The following is a 22,387-nucleotide window of genomic DNA, read 5'->3' on the forward strand; positions in this document are numbered from 1 at the left end:
AAAGGCAATGGTTACTTCTGAAAAGTGGAATTGAGGGCTGACTTTTTGTGACCATTTGCATGATTGGTTTTACAGTAAAAACAGATGAATAAGACCAAATCACAATTCAGGTTGGTCCATCAGATATCTGTGAGAATGGGATAATAATGAAAAATAATTGTAAATTAGTCTTCTTTCAATAAGGTCACCTTGACAGAACACATACATTGACAGCAAGAAATTACTATTTTGAGAAAATGGACTTTTGTGCTTTAATGTGATGACGTTACAATGATTTGTCATTATGAAAACTCAATCTAGTATCTTAATATCAGGGAACGGTGCCTGTTAGCTTAATAGAAGTTACTCAATACTGAAATCCTAATTCAAAATTGTCCACTTGAATCGAAATGACCTTCCTGGAAGACTTAATCCTCTTGGGATTTTGTTCTAATCTTATTTTAGGAGCAGATTTTCTCTAATACCCAGTGGAGTCATTCGAGTTCTGACACAGAAATAGCAAAGAAAGAATAATGATAGCTAAGTATATGATTAGGACTTCTGTGTATGCCATGGTGAGCTGCATGAAACCCAAGAGGAAATATCTGTTTTTATTTTTAAATATAACTTAGACAAAGATTTCACAGCATCCCTCAATAATTAATTTGTTTTAAAACTTCTTTGATGATATTTTTATTACATAATATTTTAATACATACTAAAAAAGTAACAAATGCATAAGGGATAAAAGATGGTGATATAATGAGGACCAGTCAACCCACCAGTCAATTTAAGAACTGGAACATTACCAATATGATAGCAGTAACTCTCTGTGTGCTTTGTTCTGCATCCCATCCTTGTTGCTAAAATAGCATTTTTCATAACATCATTACTTCCTATTATGATTCACATTAATTTCTTCTATCTCTATTCTCTGAAGATGAATGCCTATGAAATATCTTTGCATTCAGTCACAAAGAAGTGAGCTTAGTATTTGGAGGTGATAGATCCAGTTGCAAGTCCAGCTCTGTCACAACCTTACTAACTGTGTAACTGTAGACAATTTATTTAAATTTTCTGAGCTGCAATTTCCTCATCTGTAAAGCAAGGATAGCAATTTCTAATTGCCAAGGTTATTGTAAGACTTAAATGAGTTAATAAAAATAAAGCACTCATTACCTGTAGCTATTTTTACAAAAAATAAATCATTGTGATCTTAGAATCTTTATAATTAGATGTCTCACTAATTACTTCATAGTTAATGTTTGCTTCAAAAATAAACATAAAAATAATTAAACATAAACTAAAAGGAAATATTTCACTATTTTTTTCTGGCTATTTTAGTAACTGAATCCAATCAACTGGTGTAGATGATTTTGGGTTGATTATGCAGATATTGGTTGTCAGGGTGGCTAAATATCCTGTTTATTAATGAATTAAATGATTTTTATTATTTTATTTTATTTTTTAAGCCTTTTAATACTATGTTATTTATTTATTTAATTGAAGAAATGATTTAAATTTTCTTTTCTTTTTTTTTTCTAGTCTGGGGAAAAATTTAAATGACGTTAACATAAAGATGAAGAAAACAATAGAAATTGCATGTCAGAAATGTAAGTAAAATATTTACTTTAGATCCTTTGTTTAGCTGAGACAGCATCATAGATACACAGAAAAAGGGGCAATGACTTGAGAAACATTTCATTATAGTTATCGTTCGGTTTTTAAAATCACTTTTATGCTTTAAGAAATACTGGAACCAGTTGTTCCAATATAGCAGTCCAGAATGCTAACCAGTGAGCCTATCACCATGGTAGCAGCATCTGGGGAACATGTAAGACAAATTATTCTAGCAATCCAGAGGGTGACGCCTGCGTTTGTACAAGGAGACCTGTTTATCTGAAGAGATATCAAATCAATTTTCTTCATGTTCCTGAATTGTATGAAATGTTATCTTCTTGAGAGAGAAGATACCAGTGTGTAAAATTTCTGAACATTTTAAAGATGGCCAAAATCAAATAGCTGCAAAAATAAAACTAGTGTCAAAGAGACAATAGGATGAAGAATTGACCTTTTAAGCTTAAAACTACTTATAGTTTTGGTATCACATATGATGCTGATACTAGAAATGGTGATGGTGATGATGATAATGATGATGATGAACATGCAATTGTGAGTGAATCAGGACAGAAGATTTATTATTAGTGTTTAACACAAATGCTCATTTTAGTACATTTCTTGCTCATTCTTGTTAAATAAAGAGCAATGCTACTTTGTTTTCATGGAATGTGCTTCCTATTTGTAGTCCTCCTTTCTGACTTATGTGTTGTGAAAAAAATACGTGAGTTACATATTAGGTAGATTTTAAAGGACTCTTGTAAAGAAATATTTTTACTACCTTTTTTGCTGTCTTGTGAGAACAGGGCTAAGATAAAAGCATGATAAATATTTGGGTGAAATATTAAAAATCCAATCAAGTGATGTTTATTCCTTACATGATACCAAAAGACTGGTTTGACTGATTTTGTTTCACTGACTTGACCAGTAATTGTTTAACCAAATTATTTTTTTCTTTTTCTTTTCCATTTTTTTTTTTTTGGTATTTTGTAGACACAGTTTAAATGTGATAACTAGCTGTGTTGAACTTTGTCTTTCAAACTATTCATTTAGCTACTTCTAATTGGAAAGTTCCAGTAATGAAGTTTCCCAATGAATTATCTGGTCCAATTTCTGTAATATTGTCAGAAAAATCCACACAGTGGTATTGACTCTCATTTGAGCATAAATTTGTCAGAAAAATCCACACAGTGGTATTGACTCTCATTTGAGCATAAATTTTCAATGACAAAATGAATTTTAGATGACAAAAAGATGTTGAGAATTCTCTTCCTAATAAAGGGCCCTGATTTTTGTGTCTAATTTTTAAAATTATAATTCATATCATTATTACAAAATTTGATAGAACAGATTGCTTTGATTTTAATTTGTCAATTCTTCATAAAAATACATTTTCATTTATTTACATCACAAATATATAGAGAGACAATCTGAGCTGGTGCCAATGCATACCCTTTTCTCTTTTTTATGGAATAATCATCTGGTACCCATAGAAACCTTACCAAGGAAATAGCTACCTGGTTTTACATCTTCTTTAAGGCTCTTATGTCCAAAACCACATGCTTAGATTTCTCTGTACTATTGCTACTATTTTATAAGTTTATAAAGCTTTTTTCATTTAATAAATAACATAGTATCTGGTCTTCTGGGTCAAGACTTCTCATATCACTATTAAATATATCTTCAAGGACTTTTATTCCTAAAATAATTTTAAGATGTACTTTCAAAATAGCTATTAGTAAATCTGAGGGCTAATTTAGAGTCTTATAACCTTACAATAATTATTATCATAAAAGAGGTTTTTAAAAAGTCTCAATCTATATATTTATTTGATGTGTTATGAAATCTCTATATTTATTTGTTTTATGTGTTATGAAAATTTGTATATCTCATACAATATTTCCTCTCATTATTGGCAACAACTTTTTATTATTTTTAATAATAGCAATATAAGTAAAACTAGAAAGATTTAACAGTTTTCATGGTTTTAAAAAATATATAATTCAAAATTTTCTCTTGTAACACGATGATGGTTTGTCAACAAAAAATGAAATGGTTATTATACAATGTCAGATTGCTATCTCTTTGTTTTCTATATTACAAATGCTGGAGATTCATGACATTCATAACATTTAAAAATAATAGATTTGTTCTTTTATTCCTTTTGGAGTACAAATGTGAATGAATGCTCATCATTAAGAGACTATTTAGATGAATTACAATATACTCGTACAGTGGATTACTATGCAAACAGTAGCTTGAATGATGACTTTTGTATGTAGTGATTTGGAACAATCTTTAAGAATAAAAATTCAAGGAACAGAGAAGAGTATACAGTATACAACCTTTTGTATAAAAGGAGAGAAAGAGAGAAGGGAAGAGAGAAAGAAAGAAAGAGAAAGAGTGAATTTATACACGTATGTTGGCAAATGCACAGATTATCATTGAAGAATCTCCAAGAAACTGGGTACAGCATGTGCCTTCAGAGAGGGGAATTGGGTAACTGAGGAAAAGGAGAGAGACTTGGTATCATGTATACGTAAACCTTTCTTTACATATACATATACATAAACATATACATATACATATACGTACATGTACACGTACATGTACACATACATATATATGCACAAATAATCTTAGAAACTATAAGAAATCAGCTTCATGTCCTGGAAGAGATACACTATCTGGTATTACTTTTCATTTCCTCCTTTTTCTCCCATCACTTGAAGAGGACTGAAGTTCTTTTGTTAGTTGACAAAGAACAGACATTTCTACCTTTACAACTAGCTTACACAATCATTGCCAAGTAATTAGAGAAAACTTGGACTTCTCAACTTTAACATTTTAAAAGTGTTTGGTTTTGTAAATATGCCAATGTAGTTGGGTCTCTGCAATATAAAAAGAAGTAGAGATTTGATAGTTACAAAGGTAGAAAAGAATCCCTTTTAGAGGTTGGAACCATTTGTGGTCTAAACTGAGTAACTGCCAAATTACTTCAATGTACTATGTACACAGTCTCAGAATGATATTCTAGCATAAGACTGTAATGGAATCTCTGAAAATGGTTGAGTTTGCACAATATAAAACATGGAAAATGTTATAAAATGTGCACCATCTATGTAAAGCATATTTGGAGATTAATTGCAATAGCTTTGAAACCTTATTTTAAAGTTTTAAAAGAAGTTTTAAACTCTAAAACAATGAAACAACATTCCACCAGAAGAAAAAGTGTTAAAATTTCAATACAGAAAAGATCTTACGACGTTTGTAAAATGCTATCTTTCTTATAAGTGAAGACTGCCTCAAATCCTATATTTTGTGGTCATTCCATTGACTGTCAATAAGAAACAAGAAAAGTACTTTCATTGAAAGAAATCTCAAGGACACTGGAAGAAAATTCACACTGTCATATGCATTCTCACAACACAGGTATAAATGCGTGCAGATCAGATTAGTGCCAATTCACTAATGTTTTCCCTTCACCATCCCCAGGAATTTATATCCACTTCTTTTTTAAAGATGTTTAAATGATTGTACAATCATACAAGTGGACTGGCACTGATCCCCCAGAATGACTGTAATAATACATACCCCCAGGAGAAGGATGCCTTTGTTTCCTGGATCTTAGAGTTGTACAACATATGGTCTGACAGATTTTAAGCTCTAAGTATCTATTTTTAGACATGATGGTTCTTCGCTCTTATCTCTTAATAAAAGAGGAAGCATTTGTTGAGCTAAGACCTGCTTTCACAATAGCACTTTAGCTAGAAAGCCAAGTGGCTTTGTCAGCTTAGAAAGTTTGGTGAGATGAATAATTTAGTCTGTAAGAGTAATATGTCTAGAGAAGAAATTTAAGTAGAGGTTAGATAATGCAGGTAATTAATTAAATGATCTTAGGATATCTGATTCACAATGACTAATTCAAATATGTACTAAAAATATATACAGATCATAAATTATGATTGTGATATTCTCAAGGGCAATACAGAACATGTATTTCACTACATAATAGAAAAAATTTTATTGTTTTATGTGCTTTAAAACATTTGAATCTCAACCTCTCTCTGTATCTCTCTCGTTAATGTTCACAGAGAATCACAGTTCCTGGTCAAAATAGAGAACAGGATCAGCTAAGGTTTATATTTAATGTCAAGAAAAATTAACAAATTTTAGAGCACTTATCTTTAATTAGATAAATATTTGAAGTTTAAAAGCACTTTTCTGAGACTAGTTCTAGACATTACAATTGGGATTTGCTTCTTCAGATTGTCATAGTAATTAAGTGGGTTTGGGATGCTCGTCATGATACTCCCATTGGCACTAAGAAAATCACATATAGTAATTTCTTCTGGGCCGAAGAACAAAATAACTTTCTCCATCTCACTGATGGCTGGTAAGTCATCAGTCTTATCAACAGAAACAGATATAATTAAAATCAGGCCTCATATTCAATCTTCTCCTTTGGTAAACCTTAAGAACTGTCCCCTGTGACGCTGGAAAAACAGACTTAAGGGAGTTAAGGGAGTGCTCAGCACGGTGCTAGTTATATTCACATAGTCCTCAATTTACAGATGAGTTGGGATCCAAAACTTTGGTACTCAGAGTAGAATTTTCATTTAAGGCAATGTTATAGATGTTGCTAGTGTTCTGAGAATAATCCACATAATGAAGTGTTAAAAAAAAAAAGATAGGAAAAAAATAGTAAAAACTTAACTGTTGTGAAACAAATATCAAAGCAGAAAACAAATTGATTAAAAATAACATTTATGTTGAATTCTGGTTTCCAAATAAAAGGTTTCATTTGAGTAGAATAAGAGAATATAAACTTTTGGGGAGAACTCTGAAGAGCTTTTATTAGCACTTTTATGGACTCTAGAGGTTGCTTCTTTTCACATCAAATTTCACTACATTTAAAAAATGTAGCTTCCTTCTTCCCTGGTTTAAATACACCACCGATACTAGTCTTACGCTTAGGCATGATCGTAGTCACGGTAGGGGAGGTTTGTAAAAATGGATCAAAGGGAGAGGAAAAGATTCAAGAACTAACTAGGTACAAGTTAAAAGAGGGAGAAGAAAGGAAAGGAGATTAAAGATGAGATGTTTCTAGGAAAGAGTTATTAAAGTATCACTAACAGAGGTGCATGTACTGAAATAAAAAGAAACATCTGGCAGCTTGACACAGGCATGGCTGAGAGATGTTAGGTCAGATAATTCCCTACCCAGACCTGTCACCAAGTGACAATATTTATTCAGGACAACTTTGTTACAATGGTTTTGCCTGCCCAGCAACTGTTTCTCCTCCTTTAACTCCCCATATTCCTTCGGGAAAGGAGCTTAATCCTGAGGGACGATAACAGCCTATAATATTGGAACTGGGAGTCTAAGCCACAATGGGATTAAGCCCTGAGCTGCTGAGCTGCTAGCCTAAGGCTTCTTGAATTTTCCCTGGCTGGAAACAGATTGGTTCCAGAATCCAGGATAGTGCTTTAACCAGCAGGTGAAAATTAAGGAACTCCAGTTTTAAAGGTTCAGTAGTTCTCAAGTCTAGCTATACATTAGAATCATCTACTGAGGATTAAAAAGCAAAAACGAAAACAAAAACTAGACCATTATCTGGGCCTCATCCCAAACCAATTCAATCAGGATCCCTAGGGGCAGAGAGCTGGGCTTCAGTGTATTTAAAAAGCTTTCTAGGTGATGCTAATGTGCAGCTACGATTGAGAACAGCAAGATACGGGATACAGAGATGAAAAGCCAAGTGTCCAGCTCACAGGTAAAGGTGAAGGGGGAAGCTCTATAGGCAGCTCTAGAGTAGGGGATGCTTCATGATCAACTGGCGTGCCTAGAGTTAAAGTGTGATTTAGGGCACTCAGAGGGAAGCAGGAGGACACTAGCTACCTAGCAGTTGCTGGAGTTAGGAGTGCTGCGAGGAAAGCCGGAAGGCATTAAGGCAAGGCTTCTCATGTTTTGTTATTATGTGTAGGGGCAGCCCTAAATTCTCTCCTCAGTGATTATTTGACAAGCGGTACCCATTTTCCCTTCCCAATGTCTAATCAAGGGTAGCAGTCATTTAAAGTTTATCAGAATCTACATTTTTTTTTTTTTTTTTTTGCACTGATTTGAGTGCTTAGGACGGGAGGAAGAATGAATCATCTTGTGATAGCAAATCTACCACCTCGGTACAAGGAGAGCAAACCTCCCACCCAAAGGAATCACAGGATTTTGGCGCAGCAAGGGACTTTTGCTAGCATCTAGTTCAACACGTTTCTTTCGGACTGTGACTATCTCCACTAGACTTGTTAAAGGCAGGGAGTGTTTCTTATGTTTCATTGTTGTTTCTTTGGTGCCTGCATGGTGGATACATAAATATTAAAAGACCAACTGAATGAATGAATTTTCAGATGAGGAAGTGGAGTTGCATAGTCAGTTTGTTCATTCATTCATTCATTCATCCATCCATTCATTCACTTAATACAGAAAGCTTTCAATACCATGAGAATCAATGTAGAGCAGGATGATTATAGTTAACAACACTGTATTGTATACTTAATATTTGCTATGAGGGTAGATCTTAAGTGTTCTCACCGCACACATAAAATAATGGTAACTATGTGAGGTGACGGATGTGCTTCACTGTGGTAATCATTTCACCATGTATAGGAATATCAAATCATCATGTTGTACCCCTTAAATAAATACATTTGTTTGCCAGCTTATTTCAATAAAGCTGGAAAAAATAAAACTAGCAAATAATTATAATATACTCATTTTGCTTTCATTTAAGATAATGTAGTTTTTTCATATAATGCATATTTTGGTATTTCACAAACAAAAATAAATTTTTGCAGCTGGAAAAAAAAAGAAATATAAGAAGCTAGAGTATTTCTGATGATTTTAGAAATATAAATTTAATCCAACCAACATTTTGATGCACTTACTAGGGAAGGCATTGTATTAGGTGCTATAGAGGTTAGTTGAGTTTAATGGTTAAGGGCCCAGGCTCTGGATTCAAAAAGCCTGGGTTTGATTTCTGGTTCCTCCTTCCCGGCTGCATGACCATAGGGCTATTTAACCTCTTCATGTCTCCCTTTTCTTAACTGTAAAATGGAGACAATAAAACATGCATTGCTGAGATAATAGCACCTTACACATAATATCCAATAAATGTTAACTATTATAAGCATGATTTAATATTATCTGCTACTTTGAATCCCCCACTACTAAGAAGATTGGGACCTGTTACCTAGATGGGACTTTATTTTACTGAGCCTCTAGCTGGGTTTGGGTGTGCCAGTGTGGAGATGGAGCTGGCACACAGCTGAATTTGGGCAAAATGGTGGGGAGAGGAATTTGAAGTCTTCAGGACCATCCAGAAGGAAGAAAATGTGAGCCAGTGAGTTCAATGGGAGATTTGCAGGTTGCTTTTCTGTGTGTTGTGTTATGTAACCCCCATGGCAAAACTTATAGTGAAATTTACTTTGTTCACTGATGTTGTCAGGTGATATGGTTTACTTTTTCAGAACTCAGAGCATTTCTGGGTTTGGGGGTTCTGGGTCTAGTAGGGAGCATGTACAGCTGGCAAAGACACAGAATGGGTGGACAGTTGGCACCTGGATTCCATAAGAACGGCTGAGACTTAGTCTGTGCCCTCAGGAGTTGCTAACAGCAGAGGAGATTGAGTTTTATGCACCAAACCTGTTTCTACACAAGGCAGAATGAATGCAGTTTTACAATTATTGAACAAATTGTTACAGCAATACAGAAGTAGAAAAGATTTATTTTTAATAGGAGTTTGGAAAGTCTCCAGGGAGAGAAGGGAAACTGTGACTACATGGTTTAAGATAATGCCAATAACTAACTCCTCTCTCTAGATTTTTTGCTATGTAAACCACCATTGACTGGGGATTCTGTACTTGCAGCTAAATACAATCCTGATAGAGTGCTCAGTAAATATATGTTAAATGAATAAATAGAGGAATGAGAAGAGGATTGGAATGAAAGTTCAAATATCTCAACTCTAATTCTGGCTCTCCACTGTTGTAGTAGACAGAAATGTTTTTGTCTGTCCAACTTCCCTTTCTTCATTCTAGTAATAGTAACACCTCTTTTCTTTTGAGGAACTGCCTCCCCTCAACTCCAAATGATTTTGCTGGAACCACATTATTCTTGCCATCCTCACCCTTCCCAGGAAACAATGGGAGTGGTCACATGACTCAAGGAAAGCCAAATAGAGTTTTTGTTTTAGATTTTATGTTCGAGACTAAGAGTTAGAATCTCTCTCTTTTCCTTTGAGTTTCTAGTTAAAAGGATACAACCTTAGGGATACCTGCTATGTATCTTGTTCCATAGAAGAGCTTGAGAGAACGAGGCCTATATACAGACAGAAACTGAGAGAGAAAAAAAGTCCCCCTCATTTTTGCTTGAATTAGTTTGAGTTGTAGTTTTGTCACTTGCAACTGAACAAATTCTGTGTAATACAGACACTAACTGGCAACGTTATTTATTAGATGAGTAATTTTTTCCATTTTGAGCCTTATTTTCCTTATCTATACATAAGGGAGTTGGACAGGATAATATTTAATATTTCTTCAAGTTCAGCTTCCATTTTTCACACTTCTATAAACACTGTAGAGTTTGAGCTAAAATATGCTCACTTGAATCCTGACTTTTATTTTTTTAAGGGAAAAATCACCTTTAAAGGAAAATTCTCATGACACCACTCCTTTCTTCATATTAACCCTTAAGTAAGAGCATCACAACAGATCCTTAAGAAATATCTTCCAAAAATGGAATGCAGTCATTCAAAAATGGTAAAAATTACCTTGTAATTTAGTATATGAAAAAGGTGGCATTTCGAAGCAGTGGGCAAAGAAAGTATTCATTAAACGATGTTGGAGCAATTGACCAGCAATTTGGAAAAGAAACAAAACTGAATCTCTACCTTGTTTCTTATTTCAAAATAAAATCCAGATGATTCAAAGACTTAAAAAAAAAAAAACCAAGAAAAATAATGAAGTACTGGATGAAAATATGGGTGACTGTTCTCTATAAACTTGAGTTAGAAAAGGACTTTTTAAGTGTGGCAAGTAGTATAAACTCAAATACAGTATAAGCCAGGGGTTACGAGCACAGGTTCTGGAAGCAACAACCCGGGTTGAAATCCTGGTTGCACACACATTAGCTTTATGATCTTTTAAAAGTTACTTAATCCATCTAAGCCTCAGTTTCCTCCTCTGCAAAAGTATGATAATTACTTCATTGGTTGAATAAAGAAAAAAGTTATGTAAGGAATATTTTTTTGGGGAAAAAAAAACCAAAAGGCTATAAATAAAAGGTAAATAGTGGCTACTTCTAAGTGATAGATTTACAGGTGACTTTTTGGTTTCTTTTTCTATTTTCTATACAATATTATTCCTATTTTTGTAGTTTCTATAGTGAATTAAAATATTGTTTCTCTCTGAGTGTCAGCAAAGCATTGCAATTACAATCATCACCTCTGGAGCTGGACTTCTCAGGTTCCAATCATGTTAATAGCTGGGTCAGCTTCAGTAAGTTACTTAGCCTCTAATTCGGTTTTCTCATCTGTAAAATGGAGATAATGTTATTTCCATCATAGACTTAAATCAATTAATATAGGTGAAGTGATTAAAATAGTACGTAGCAGTATTATGTGAATGTTTTCAGACATTGTTAATCTTTTACTCTTCTATGTTCTTTCTCTCAAAATTCCTATTCTTCAGATGCCTTTAACTCAAACTAAGTTACAGGTATATGTGAGTAGCACAGGTATATGTAAGTAGCTCATTATAGTTTAATGCAGGTGTTGGCAGACTATGGCCTGTGGCCAGGCAGGCCTTGAGCTTTACATTTTTAAAGGGTTGTAAAAAAGAAAGGAAAAAGAATAATGTGCAATAGAGATAGCATGTGGAGCATAAAGCCTAAAATATTTACTAGATGGCCCTTTATAGAAAAAGTTTGCTGACTGTTTACTTGTTTCCCTGTTCAAATATGTTTATGATTTAAAATCATCATGCTATAAATACCAAGGAATAACCTCTAAAGGTAAAATTTTAAGAACTACTGTAAGAAATTTCAAGAAATACTGTAAATAAGAAGTTTTAAACAAGGAACGTTTTATTCCATATTTGTGATTATTTACTCCCCTGCTATGCTAAGATAAAATTTCTACCAGTGCTAAGGCTGAATGGGATCTTAAATAAACATGGTGTTTCTCTTGGCCAACATCTTTCCTGCTGATGGTGGCAATCTAACTACTATGGGAATGAAGGATCATATCAGTTCTTGAATCAGCAAATTTGCCAGGCAAAGTATCCATTTCCTCACCACAGACCCTTGTGGTACTGAGTGTGGGAGCAGGAAAACTGACTCATGAAGTCTCTCTAGACCCTGATTAGGCACATTGCACAGAAAGTTACCAGTAGTAAAACTTTAAAATCTAAGGTTGTTAAAAAGCAATTTTGAAAAGGGGAGAAAAGAAGCTTGCTTTTTTTGGTTTGTTTGTTTGAAAACAGAAAGAGTGTTAACCTGTGAGCATGGGGTACTGTTTTTCTCTGCCTTAAGCAATTTATAGTCTTTTCATTTGTTATCATATACACACAGAGCAGCTACAGGCAAGAGAGTGGGAGAAGAGACTTGTTCTCCTGAGGTCACTCAGATGAGACTGGTAGGGTGCTGGCAGGTCTGACTAGGAAGTTGACGTGGGGTAGGAGATGCATTTGTCTATTAGAGTCCAGGAGTCTGTGGGTGTTGTTGTATTGGGTGGAAAGTGGGGGGAATGGAGGGCCAATTCCTTTCTGACCTCAATTGGGTCTGCTGAGATTCAGACATGAGTGGTCAACCAAGTGGCTATGGCTTTCCAGAAGTCTGTTTGCATAAAAAATTAAGGACAGTTCGTGGGCAGAATGGGTCAGGTAGGCACTTTGGCATAGTTAAAAAAAAAAAAAGCCTTAGTTATAGGAGATCAGAGGTGCTTCTGAATATAGCACAGATTCTGTATTCAAAGTTGACTTTAAGCCTCTCCCCTTAGACGCATGTCTAAGTCCAGTTCTTGAAGGGAGAGGTCCAAAGTCTGGGCTGCAGGCTTTTGGATTAAAAAAGGGGAAGGAGATGCTCCAATACAGACTCGGCAATCTTTTCTTTTCTGAAATACGGTCATTTAAAAATACATATACTATCTAATATCACCGTTGTTTCAGAAAAAAAAAGAATTTTCAAAGAGATATACTACAATACAAATTTAACTTAAAAAATTGAATTACTTTAGCCTTGATAAAAGCCCAGAAAGATGAAAACTTTACAACAGCTTCTAGCAAAAACTCTCCACCATACTACAACTGCTTCATCACATCTTTTTTCTTCTTTGTTCCTTTATCATCATTTACTCCGTTTCTGGTTTTCTCCCACATACGACACTACCCCCTTCCCCCAGTATTTCCAACTACACCTTCTTTTTCTTAATTACATCAGTTTAGTTAGGTTGTGGGTCAGCTATGACCTTGGGAAGGGGAGATGCAGGGCAGAATGTAAAGGAGTGGAGTTAGTGAGACCTGCTACTGGAAATGAGGTCCAGGAGGGTAGCAGCGTTGTCTTGTTTTCCACTGTATACCCCCACCCTGAAAACAGGGCCTGGAATGTGCCAGGGCTCAATAAATGTTCACTGAATCAATGAATAAAATACAGGCAAGGTAGACACAGATTCTACAGTAACACACCACCAATGACAACAAGGTAGCAGTCGCTGCTCTTATTAGAGGTAATGACGACATTTCACAAATCATTAAACTTTCTTGCAGAAATATGAGAAGGAAAAAATAATTGACAATACAGCATCTTAATCCAACCATTATTATACTTTTGTTGTTATTCTTTTTGGCGTTTTGTAATATGCACTTAAAATATACTTGTAGTCACAAAATTTTGAATAGGCAATATGGAACTTATTTTCAAAAGAACCAATCTCCATACCTACAAGGTATCACTCAGAACAAACTTAGGTGATGTTCCCTGGGTATGTCTGAAATAACCTTTGATGATTTGTGTCAGTACAACAAAGCATGTGATATCAATCAAAGCAGACTTGGGGGTCAAGTAGGTAGGTATAAGACATGCGTTTTCTTGCTGGCTCCCACTCTAAGGGTTTTAATGTCTCCTCTGTAAAAAGAGAATTGGGGTTCCATAATCTCAAAGGTCTTCTTAAAGTCGGAAGTTGAATAATGCCTGAAAAAGATTTTATTGTTTTAGTCTAATTGTAAAGCAGTTTATAGTTAAAATGTTTATATATTTATGTATATAAATTTATATATTTATACATAATGGTAGATATTAACTTGGATATGAGCGCCTGCCATGCAGAAATATATATATTTTTAGAAATTTACATAAAGGACCTATTTCTAATTTTTCAGGACTACTTTCTAACTGGAGGAACTACAGTTAAGTAGTTTCACTTACCAGATAGACTTAGTAATTTAAAGTTCTAACGGTAAATCTTCATCTTTAAAACCAACAAAAAGAAAGTTAATTCAAAACAAAGTGACAACAACATATCAGCAAGGAGTAATCTAAGGGCGATTCATTGGTGTAGAAAAAGGATGAAGAAAATTCCAGCATTATGCTCCTACGTAGAGTAAGGTAATTCAGGAAATTCTTTCTTGCAGTATAATTTAGGATGGACCTTCGCTCCCATTTTCTATTTTCTTAAGGACCACCACTTCCTCCGTTAGATAACTTGGCAGCTGGATAATTATTTCATTAATGTAGGTATAATTTTTCTTTTGGAGGTAACAGAATTGCCTTGAACTGAAGCTTAATCGCCACTGCTACCATCCCCAGGTGAGACTGACGGAACCAGAAAGATTTAAAGGGACGCCCCCCCAAAATGCTTCCGTTGTGGAGGTTGTTTCTGTTAAACTTTAATTGAAATAGCCCAAACCTGTCACAATTTCAAAAGAATCAGAAGTAATCGTGCTGCAAGCAGTTAAATCGAAATATACGTGAACTGCTTTCCCAGCCACACAAGGATTTCCAAGGTAGTTCAGCAAAGAAAAGAATCTGGGACTGTTTACAAGCCTCGGATCGCACGCGATTTCCTGCAATACACGCCTAGGTGTTCATCGGCATAGCGTTAGTCACATTAAAAAGCGTAATTGCTCTATCAGGCTGCAAAATTCTGGGATGTAATAACGACTTTCCCACCGCGGGTCGCTGGCAGGTAATGGAGCTCGGCAGCCCCTGGCCTCGCCCCGCCCCCTCCCGCCCTCCGAAACCCGCCTCAGAGGTCGATTCACAGAGCTCACCACAGTCTCCTGCTGCCCTCTGCTGGCGTCCGTTAGTTTGCTGAGGGAGGCCGCACGGCCGCCAAGTCGCGCAAGGCAGATGACGTCACGCCTGCGCGCTGCCCGTGGCCGGAAGTTAGTCGTCCATTTCCGTCGCTCTGTTCCGCTCCAGACCCAGAGGCGGAAGTAAAGCCATCTCCAGCTCATCGGTACAGTACAGGTTGCTGTTGGTGGCTAGCTGCTACTGTGCTTTTTTTTTTTTTTTTTTAGAAGCTGGTCTGGGTGACTTTGATGTATAGCGGAGTCCAGTTTTCGCGCAGCTTCTTGCAGAAATGTCATTGTGGGAGAAAGAGGGATGGGAAGAACCCTTGGAATGGAACTTGTGGAATGACCATGGTTTTGAGTTAAGAAAGATTCACCTGGGTTCTAACCCCACGTTTCACCCAGCTAAGACAAGTTAGTAAGGGAACTTGGCGCTTTCCCCGATTTTGTAATTTTACGGATAATGCTTACTTTTTTAATTTGTGGGGTTAAATAAGACTATGTAAAGAATTTAGCTCTGGTTTTACAAATATTCGTTATTCTGCTACCTTTTCTCGTCATACTCAGGCGTGTACTTGCCATTTTCTTCTCAATATCTCTGAGATGGTTATACAAGAAGTAATGCCCTCACGAGAACATTATGCATTGTTGGCTGCGATTGAGCTCTTTATTGTTTTATGAAGTCCTGACTATATTTTGTCCCCCCCCCCCCCATTTTTTTGCCATTTCCAGGGAAGCTGTTTTCCAGTTTTTTCTAGAGGAATTTAAAATCATCTTAAGACAAATGAGGTGAGAATGCATTGTTGTAAAGGTCTCCAAACAGCTTGTTTTGTCAAAAGAAGGCCAACTGGAATGTAATACCCTGAGGCCAGTGTTTAACCATTTCCATTAAAAGCCGCTTTTATCAGGTGACGAGCACAGAGCAATGTAAATCCTTTTATTCCTTAGACCTCACAAGTTACAGGTACATAGATTTTCAGTGTGTTCGTTAATTTTGGATTTAAGCCTTTGCAATCGTGGTTTTGGTTAATTAAAATGTCAATTTGAGAATGAAGTACATTTTGGAGAATTAATTACTTTTGAAATTTGTAGATGGAGGTAATCAATACTTTTTGCGTTGAGGCATTTAAATAATTACCTTCCTAGATGTAATAGGAGTATTTTGGATGGAGATTGGGTGCTAAAAGAGTAAAGTAGCATTGATACTCATCAGGTTTAACTTTTTTTGTGTTGAAAACTGAAAAATAAAAAAAGGTAATATGTATTTTCCATTATGTTTTTGAACTCCTAGGCCGTTTTAATTTGTTTTTAATTTCTTGCCCAATTGCAAAATAACACTTTAATTAAGTAATAACTTAATATTTCAGAACCAGTACACAGCTGCCATTAATCGGTCAGAGATAACTTTCATTTTTTTCCCTCTTTATATATTAATGTCCTCACCCTCTTTTATGTAAGCGGTATTACCCTGAACACATCATTGTGCAGTTTGCCACTTAAAATATCTTGGACATCTTTCTATTGTGTTAGATCTGCCTCATTTTTTTTTTTTTAAAAACGCTGTATAGTATTATATTGCATAATTACCACAGTTTATCATTCTACTATGAGTGACCATTTGCATTCTTTTTTGCTCTAGCAAATAATATGATTGTCATTCTTTTTTATAATAAATGTATATTCTTGTTTTTTTATTTCCTCTGGATAATTTCCAAGTGGAAATGCTGGGTTAAAGGATGTGATGGAGGGTACCAAATTCTCTTCCAGCAGTGGTATTTGAAAAAATTTTCCCATTTCCTCATATGCTCACCAACAGTTGATCTTAGTTAACATTGTATTTAAGCTTAGTTGAGACTGCTCATAATATTTTTTGGGGGGTCAATTTATTGTGTTTATAGTATTATAATCAAGACCAAATTTTAGTTACCAGTTCTAAATCCAATTGAGCTCTTTTTTTTTTCCTGTAGAAATAGAATACTTAGTTTTAGATTCCTTAGTAGTAAATTATTATAAAACAAATGATTCATTTTAACAGTACATATTTGTTAAGGTAAAGATTTGTGGGAAGATAGTATTTTAATGGGACCTTATACTGTGGATAGACATCAGGAGGATAGGCTTTTCCGAAAGACATCTTAAGCAAAAGCAGGGAAATAAGGATGGACAAGGATGTTTAGGACCAGAGGTTTGAGAGGCAGTGGTACTTAGTGGTAAAGTTGTATGTAGAATAGAAGCTAACTAGAACGGTCATTGGTACTGTGTGGTAAGGGCTTTGAAGGTCAGTCTAAAGATTTTACTTTCTAGAGAAGAGCTACAGAGATCTTCAATCAGGGACTGAGGAGCATAATTACATCTTTGGTTTACAAGCACACTACAGAGGCAGTTTTAAGTGAGTGATAGAGAAACAAGTTAGGTGGCTGTTACAGCCCAGATGAGGGAATAGCACACAGTTGAGAGGCTGGAGTTCAGACATACTGAAGAAGCTTAATCAGCATGTGGCTATGGGGTTGAGGAAAAGAAAGCAGAGCTTTTATATTTTTATCATGAGTGACTTTTAGGTTAGTGATAGTGATTTCATTGATCAGAGGACGTCTAGTTTGGGGACTGGGAAAGATGCTCATTTTGGTCTTGGACGTGTTAATTTGTGTGAAAGATAATTCTATGGAGAATGAATTATATGTAAAAACATAAAATCACCTATGACAGATTCAGGAGAAACCTTCATTTACTACTCTTTTGTTAAGAAATTTGGAGGTATTTTTTCACTTTTAGTCTGTCATGAGTGGAATTTCTTTTGAACTTTATGTGACTTGTTCAGCCTTGTTTGTGATAGTGTAATCTCAAGAGGGTGTGTTGTCTAGAGTAGTAGCATTCAGACTTTTTGATTGTGTACACTCAATAAGAAAGGTTTATACATATGTATATTTGTATATGTAAGTATATTTATCCATTAGTTACGTACATGTTTTACATTACTATTGTATACATTATAAAACACATACAGAAAGTGGAAATTTTAAAAGACTAAGACAAATATAAATTGGAGTTTTACCATTTTCTTCTTACATCTCATTGGATCATCTTACCATCCCTTTTTGGAAAGACTGGTCTTATCCACAGCTGTCAGTGTTCTATCCCATTATCCAGTAGAGGTCACTCTTGAATGTCTGGAGAAGAGAACAGATTGGTGAGCTGTGCAAGGTCAAGCCCTCATTCTTTTGTTAGAATGAAGATCTTATTTTTAAGTTTTTAAATTCATGCATATTTGGAAAAGTGTATAGTTACAGAGTAGTATGTGATATTATGAAGTAAAGAATAGTGAACATAGGGAAATCTAAAATGTGCTTTTGTTGTTGTTTGATGTTTACCTGGAAAGTGGCCTGCATTTTTGTTTGAATGTTATTTGATTCTATAGTTTGAGAATATTTTTCCAGTTCTTTGAGGATCTGTAGATTACCTGAGCTGCAGGAATGTTTCCGGCCTGTATTCATAATCCAGGTTCTTGTTAAGTTGGAGTAATTAAGAGGATAGACAGAGAGTCTTTTTTGATATCAATCTTAAAAGCGGTATCTCAAGCCCAGAGATATCAGTGGTGAGTTGAAACCATCTAGCTCCATTTTCTATTTTATGCTTAATTGGAGAGAAGAAAAGGGAAGTCCTCCTTTAAGTGATAAGAGCCTATTGTAAGTAATAAGTATTCAAGAACTGAGTTTGTCACAGCTGCATAGTCTGCAAAAGAGAAAATATGGTTAAAAAATATATTGATTAATTCAGACTTCGAGTAGCTTAGTAACAAACTACCCGATAAGTTGAATAACAGAAGACTACTTTTCTATTGCTTTCCTCATTAAATATTTCTTATAAAGAGAAATGCTTGTTTTAGTAGGGACCTATTATTATTATCAGATGTAAGTTCATACATTTCACGACTCATTTCTAAATGATCAAGAAAATGAGTTATTGAGGTTTTAGCCACTTGTACAAAGTTTACATGTGAAATGGATGCAGAAATCCCTGGGTTAGTCTTTTGTATGGTGGTGATGGGCTGGAGGAATGAGAAAAGCAACTTTTTAATGTTCACGTGCCATCTCACAGCACAATTCCACATGTGGACTGTTTGGCTTAAATATCGCAGTTAGATCATTTTGAAAATTGGTTTGGATTGTTGGGTTATGACCAAGGGGGGCAATAAAGTAAACTTAATGAGGTGGAGATTGGGATCAGGAGCTGTTGACCAGAGTCTAGTTAAGCTAAGAATTAAGACTCTAATAATAAGTTGGGTTTAAAAAGAGTGCCATAAAACTAAAAAAAAAAAAAAAAATGTTTAAGGGGGAAATTAGGTATTCTGAAGATTTGGTTTTCAGGGCTAGATTTAGACTTTGATAACCAGGATGTGAGAACAGAGGCAAAGAAGTCTGGTATCTATGGGCAGGGGCAAGGCCAAAGATCTGGGAATTTGGAGACAAGGTAGAAATGAAAGCATGAGTTAGTAGGAGTAAGCCAAAGGTTAGGAAACAAGGAAGATAAAGCAGAGATGGAGAGGGACAGCTGGTTTTGGGTAGCCAAGGTAGATAAGGCCACATAAAAAGAGCAAGATAAAAGTAAGGATAATTCTGGGGCAACGATGATGCTATACTACTTTATGTTAAGAATGTATGGAGCCCCAGGCCCACAGATAATCAGAAGCAGTGGTCTAGGGAGTAGTATAGTGGCTGAGTTGTTACCACAGCATTGGGAGATTTGGAGCTATAGATGTCTTCTTATAGGAATGATTATGATGCTCATAGGATCATAATACAGTCTTTTAGCTATTTAATACATGCATTTGTATAATACATATGTTGTTTTACACAGCATTCCAAAAGGTTGGGGCTACTTGACCATGATGGCACCACGGAACCTTTTGGGTATGAGAAGTAACTTTCTCTTTGGTTCAAGATGTTGGATGATCCGATTTTCATCAGAAATCCTCTTCAAATCAGTTTCATTTAGGCTTTTTGGTGTGAAGTGTGGTGATGAAGACAGCCTTTGGAGAATGAGCTACTTAATAACTTACTTATTATGGGAGTAGATGTTGACATGGCGAAGAAACGACAGCCTGGTGTTTTCAATAGGGTGGGTATTAATGAGCAGGACCTGAAGATGTTCCTTCTGTCCAAAGGAGCCAGCAAAGAAGTGATTGCTAGCATCATATCAAGATATCCACGAGCCATAACACGCACACCTGAAAATCTATCAAAACGGTGGGATCTGTGGAGAAGAATTATGACATCAGACCTTGAAATTGTAAATATTTTGGAATGTTCTCCTGAATCCTTTTTTCGGTCTAATAACAACCTAAACCTAGAGAATAATATAAAGTTCCTCTACTCAGTTGGACTGACCCGTAAATGCCTTTGTCGATTATTGACCAATGCCCCGCGTACCTTTTCCAATAGTCTTGATTTGAATAAACAGATGGTTGAATTTTTGCAAGAAGTCTGTTTATCTTTAGGTCACAGTGATCCCATAGATTTTGTTAGGAAGATAATTTTTAAAAACCCTTTCATTTTAATTCAGAGCACCAAACGGGTCAAAGCTAACATTAAGTTTTTACAGTCAACTCTCAACCTGAACAATGAGGAGCTGCTTGTTCTGATATGTGGCCCAGGAGCTGAAATCCTAGACCTTTCCAATGACTATGCCAAAAGAAACTACGCAAATATCAAAGAGAAGCTCGCTCTTCTTGGGTGTACTGAAAAAGAAGTACAGAAGTTTGTCTTGAGCTATCCAGATGTGATCTTCTTGGGAGAGAAAAAGTTTAATGATAAAATAGATTGCCTTATAGAAGAAAAAATTAGCATTTCAAAAATAATTGAAAATCCTCGGATTTTAGATTCAAGCATAAGTACTTTAAAAAGTCGAATCAAAGAATTGGTACATGCTGGTTATAACTTGAGTACATCAAATATTGCTCTTCTATCTTGGAGTCAAAAAAGATATAAAGCCAAATTGAAAAAGTTAAACACTTGTTAGAACATTGTTCTGGGGAGTTAAAAAAATCCTAAAATGTAGAGAGATCACTTCATTTTGAATTTGGGCCTTTTAAAAAAAGTTCGATTTCTTAACCACGTAATACATATATGATGATCCTTTGTATATTTTAAAAGTTTATAAAACTCATCGTCGGTATGCTCAAGTAAAGTGTTGCCAGGTACCTTTTCTCTAGTTTGCATTAATACAATATCCTATTGTATGATAAAGGCTATGTAAATGGTACTTCCTAAGCACCAAGGCAGAACTATGTGTAGAAAGATAGAAAATACAAAGTAAGCTGCTTTTTTTTTTGGTTTCCATTCAGTTTAAAAAATTGACAGATTTATTTAGATCCATTTCCTTTTATGGTTTTGAATGGCAACCTATTTCTCCTTTTCCTACATATTTAATTATGGTTCATGTTCAAAATAGAATACTAGTAAAAATCTGACAAAACAGGAGTGATTTTTCATCCTTCATTCTTTATTTAAACCATTAATATGCCCACCTCCACCCCTTAGGCTCAGTTTAATATAGGAATATCCTGATTTCTTTGAAGACACGGGCAACTGTGGTAGGCAGAATAATGGCCACCCAAAGTTGTCAATGTCATAATTCCTAGAACCTGTGAATGTATTATGTTATGTTACATTGCAAAAAGACTTAGATGCGATTAAAGACCTTGAGATGGAGAGATTACTCGGATTATCTGGGTAGACCCAGTGTAATCATAAGTGCCCTTAAAAGTGGAAGAAGGAGGTAAAAGGTCAGACATGATTTGATGTTAGAAGGACTTGACTCACTCTTACTGTCTTTGAAGGAGAAAGGGGCCATGAGCCAAGGAATGCAGGTGGCCTCTACAAAATCGAAAAGACAAGGAAACATTCTCTAGCTCCTGCCAGGGCCTTGAATTAAGCCCAGTGAGACCCATGTCAAACTTCTGACCTACAGAACCCTAAAATAATAAATTTGTGTTGTTTTAAACCTCTGAGTGTGTGATAATTTGTTACAGCAGCAAATAGAATAACAACTAAATAGACTATTAGTTGCATTGTAGGTGAAGTCACAAAATATAGTTCTTTCAGTATCATGTCTGTATTTCTTCCTCGTATAATTACTTTTTTTATCCAATTGTTTTTCTGGAATGGCTTATAAGTTAGTGTTTGTAAAGTCCTCTCAATGTATGGATAAAAAACTAAATATGAGTAATAAAATCTAAAAATATTTTTGTCTAATGAATGCAGTTTAAAGAAATGATGATAGTTTCTGTATATTTTTATTTTGTTGGCATTTCATCTAATACAAAGAACAAGAAATTTCTAGAGGCATTGACTTAAAAAAAGACAAATCAAATAATGTCTTTCTTGAAGACATTCACAATCTAGCTCTGACAAGCTGAAAAAGAAGAGACAAATTACATGACCTTAAGTACTTTT

The 22,387-nt window shown here is 35.2% G+C and overlaps 1 protein-coding gene and 1 long non-coding RNA gene across 2 annotated transcripts; one reads left to right on the forward strand and one right to left on the reverse strand.

The window, feature by feature from the left end:
* Positions 1 to 13,397: 13,397 nt before the first annotated feature.
* Positions 13,398 to 14,981, reverse strand: LOC111742194. The gene is made up of 3 exons (XR_002781227.1): positions 14,916 to 14,981; positions 14,071 to 14,113; positions 13,398 to 13,836 (listed from the first exon to the last, which is right to left on the reverse strand). It is a non-coding gene; the product is annotated as an uncharacterized LOC111742194 (long non-coding RNA).
* Positions 14,982 to 15,051: 70 nt separating this feature from the next.
* Positions 15,052 to 22,177, forward strand: MTERF1 (mitochondrial transcription termination factor 1). The gene is given in 4 exon segments (XM_023533296.1): positions 15,052 to 15,344; positions 15,667 to 15,725; positions 19,791 to 19,957; positions 19,960 to 22,177. Coding segments are annotated over 3 exon segments (1,164 nt in total). The 5' UTR covers positions 15,052 to 15,344; positions 15,667 to 15,720; the 3' UTR covers positions 20,952 to 22,177.
* The last annotated feature ends 210 nt before the right edge of the window (positions 22,178 to 22,387 follow it).

Source organism: Pteropus vampyrus, unplaced genomic scaffold, assembly GCF_000151845.1.
Source record: "Pteropus vampyrus isolate Shadow unplaced genomic scaffold, Pvam_2.0 Scaffold4, whole genome shotgun sequence".
NCBI classification, from domain to species: Eukaryota; Metazoa; Chordata; class Mammalia; order Chiroptera; family Pteropodidae; genus Pteropus; species Pteropus vampyrus.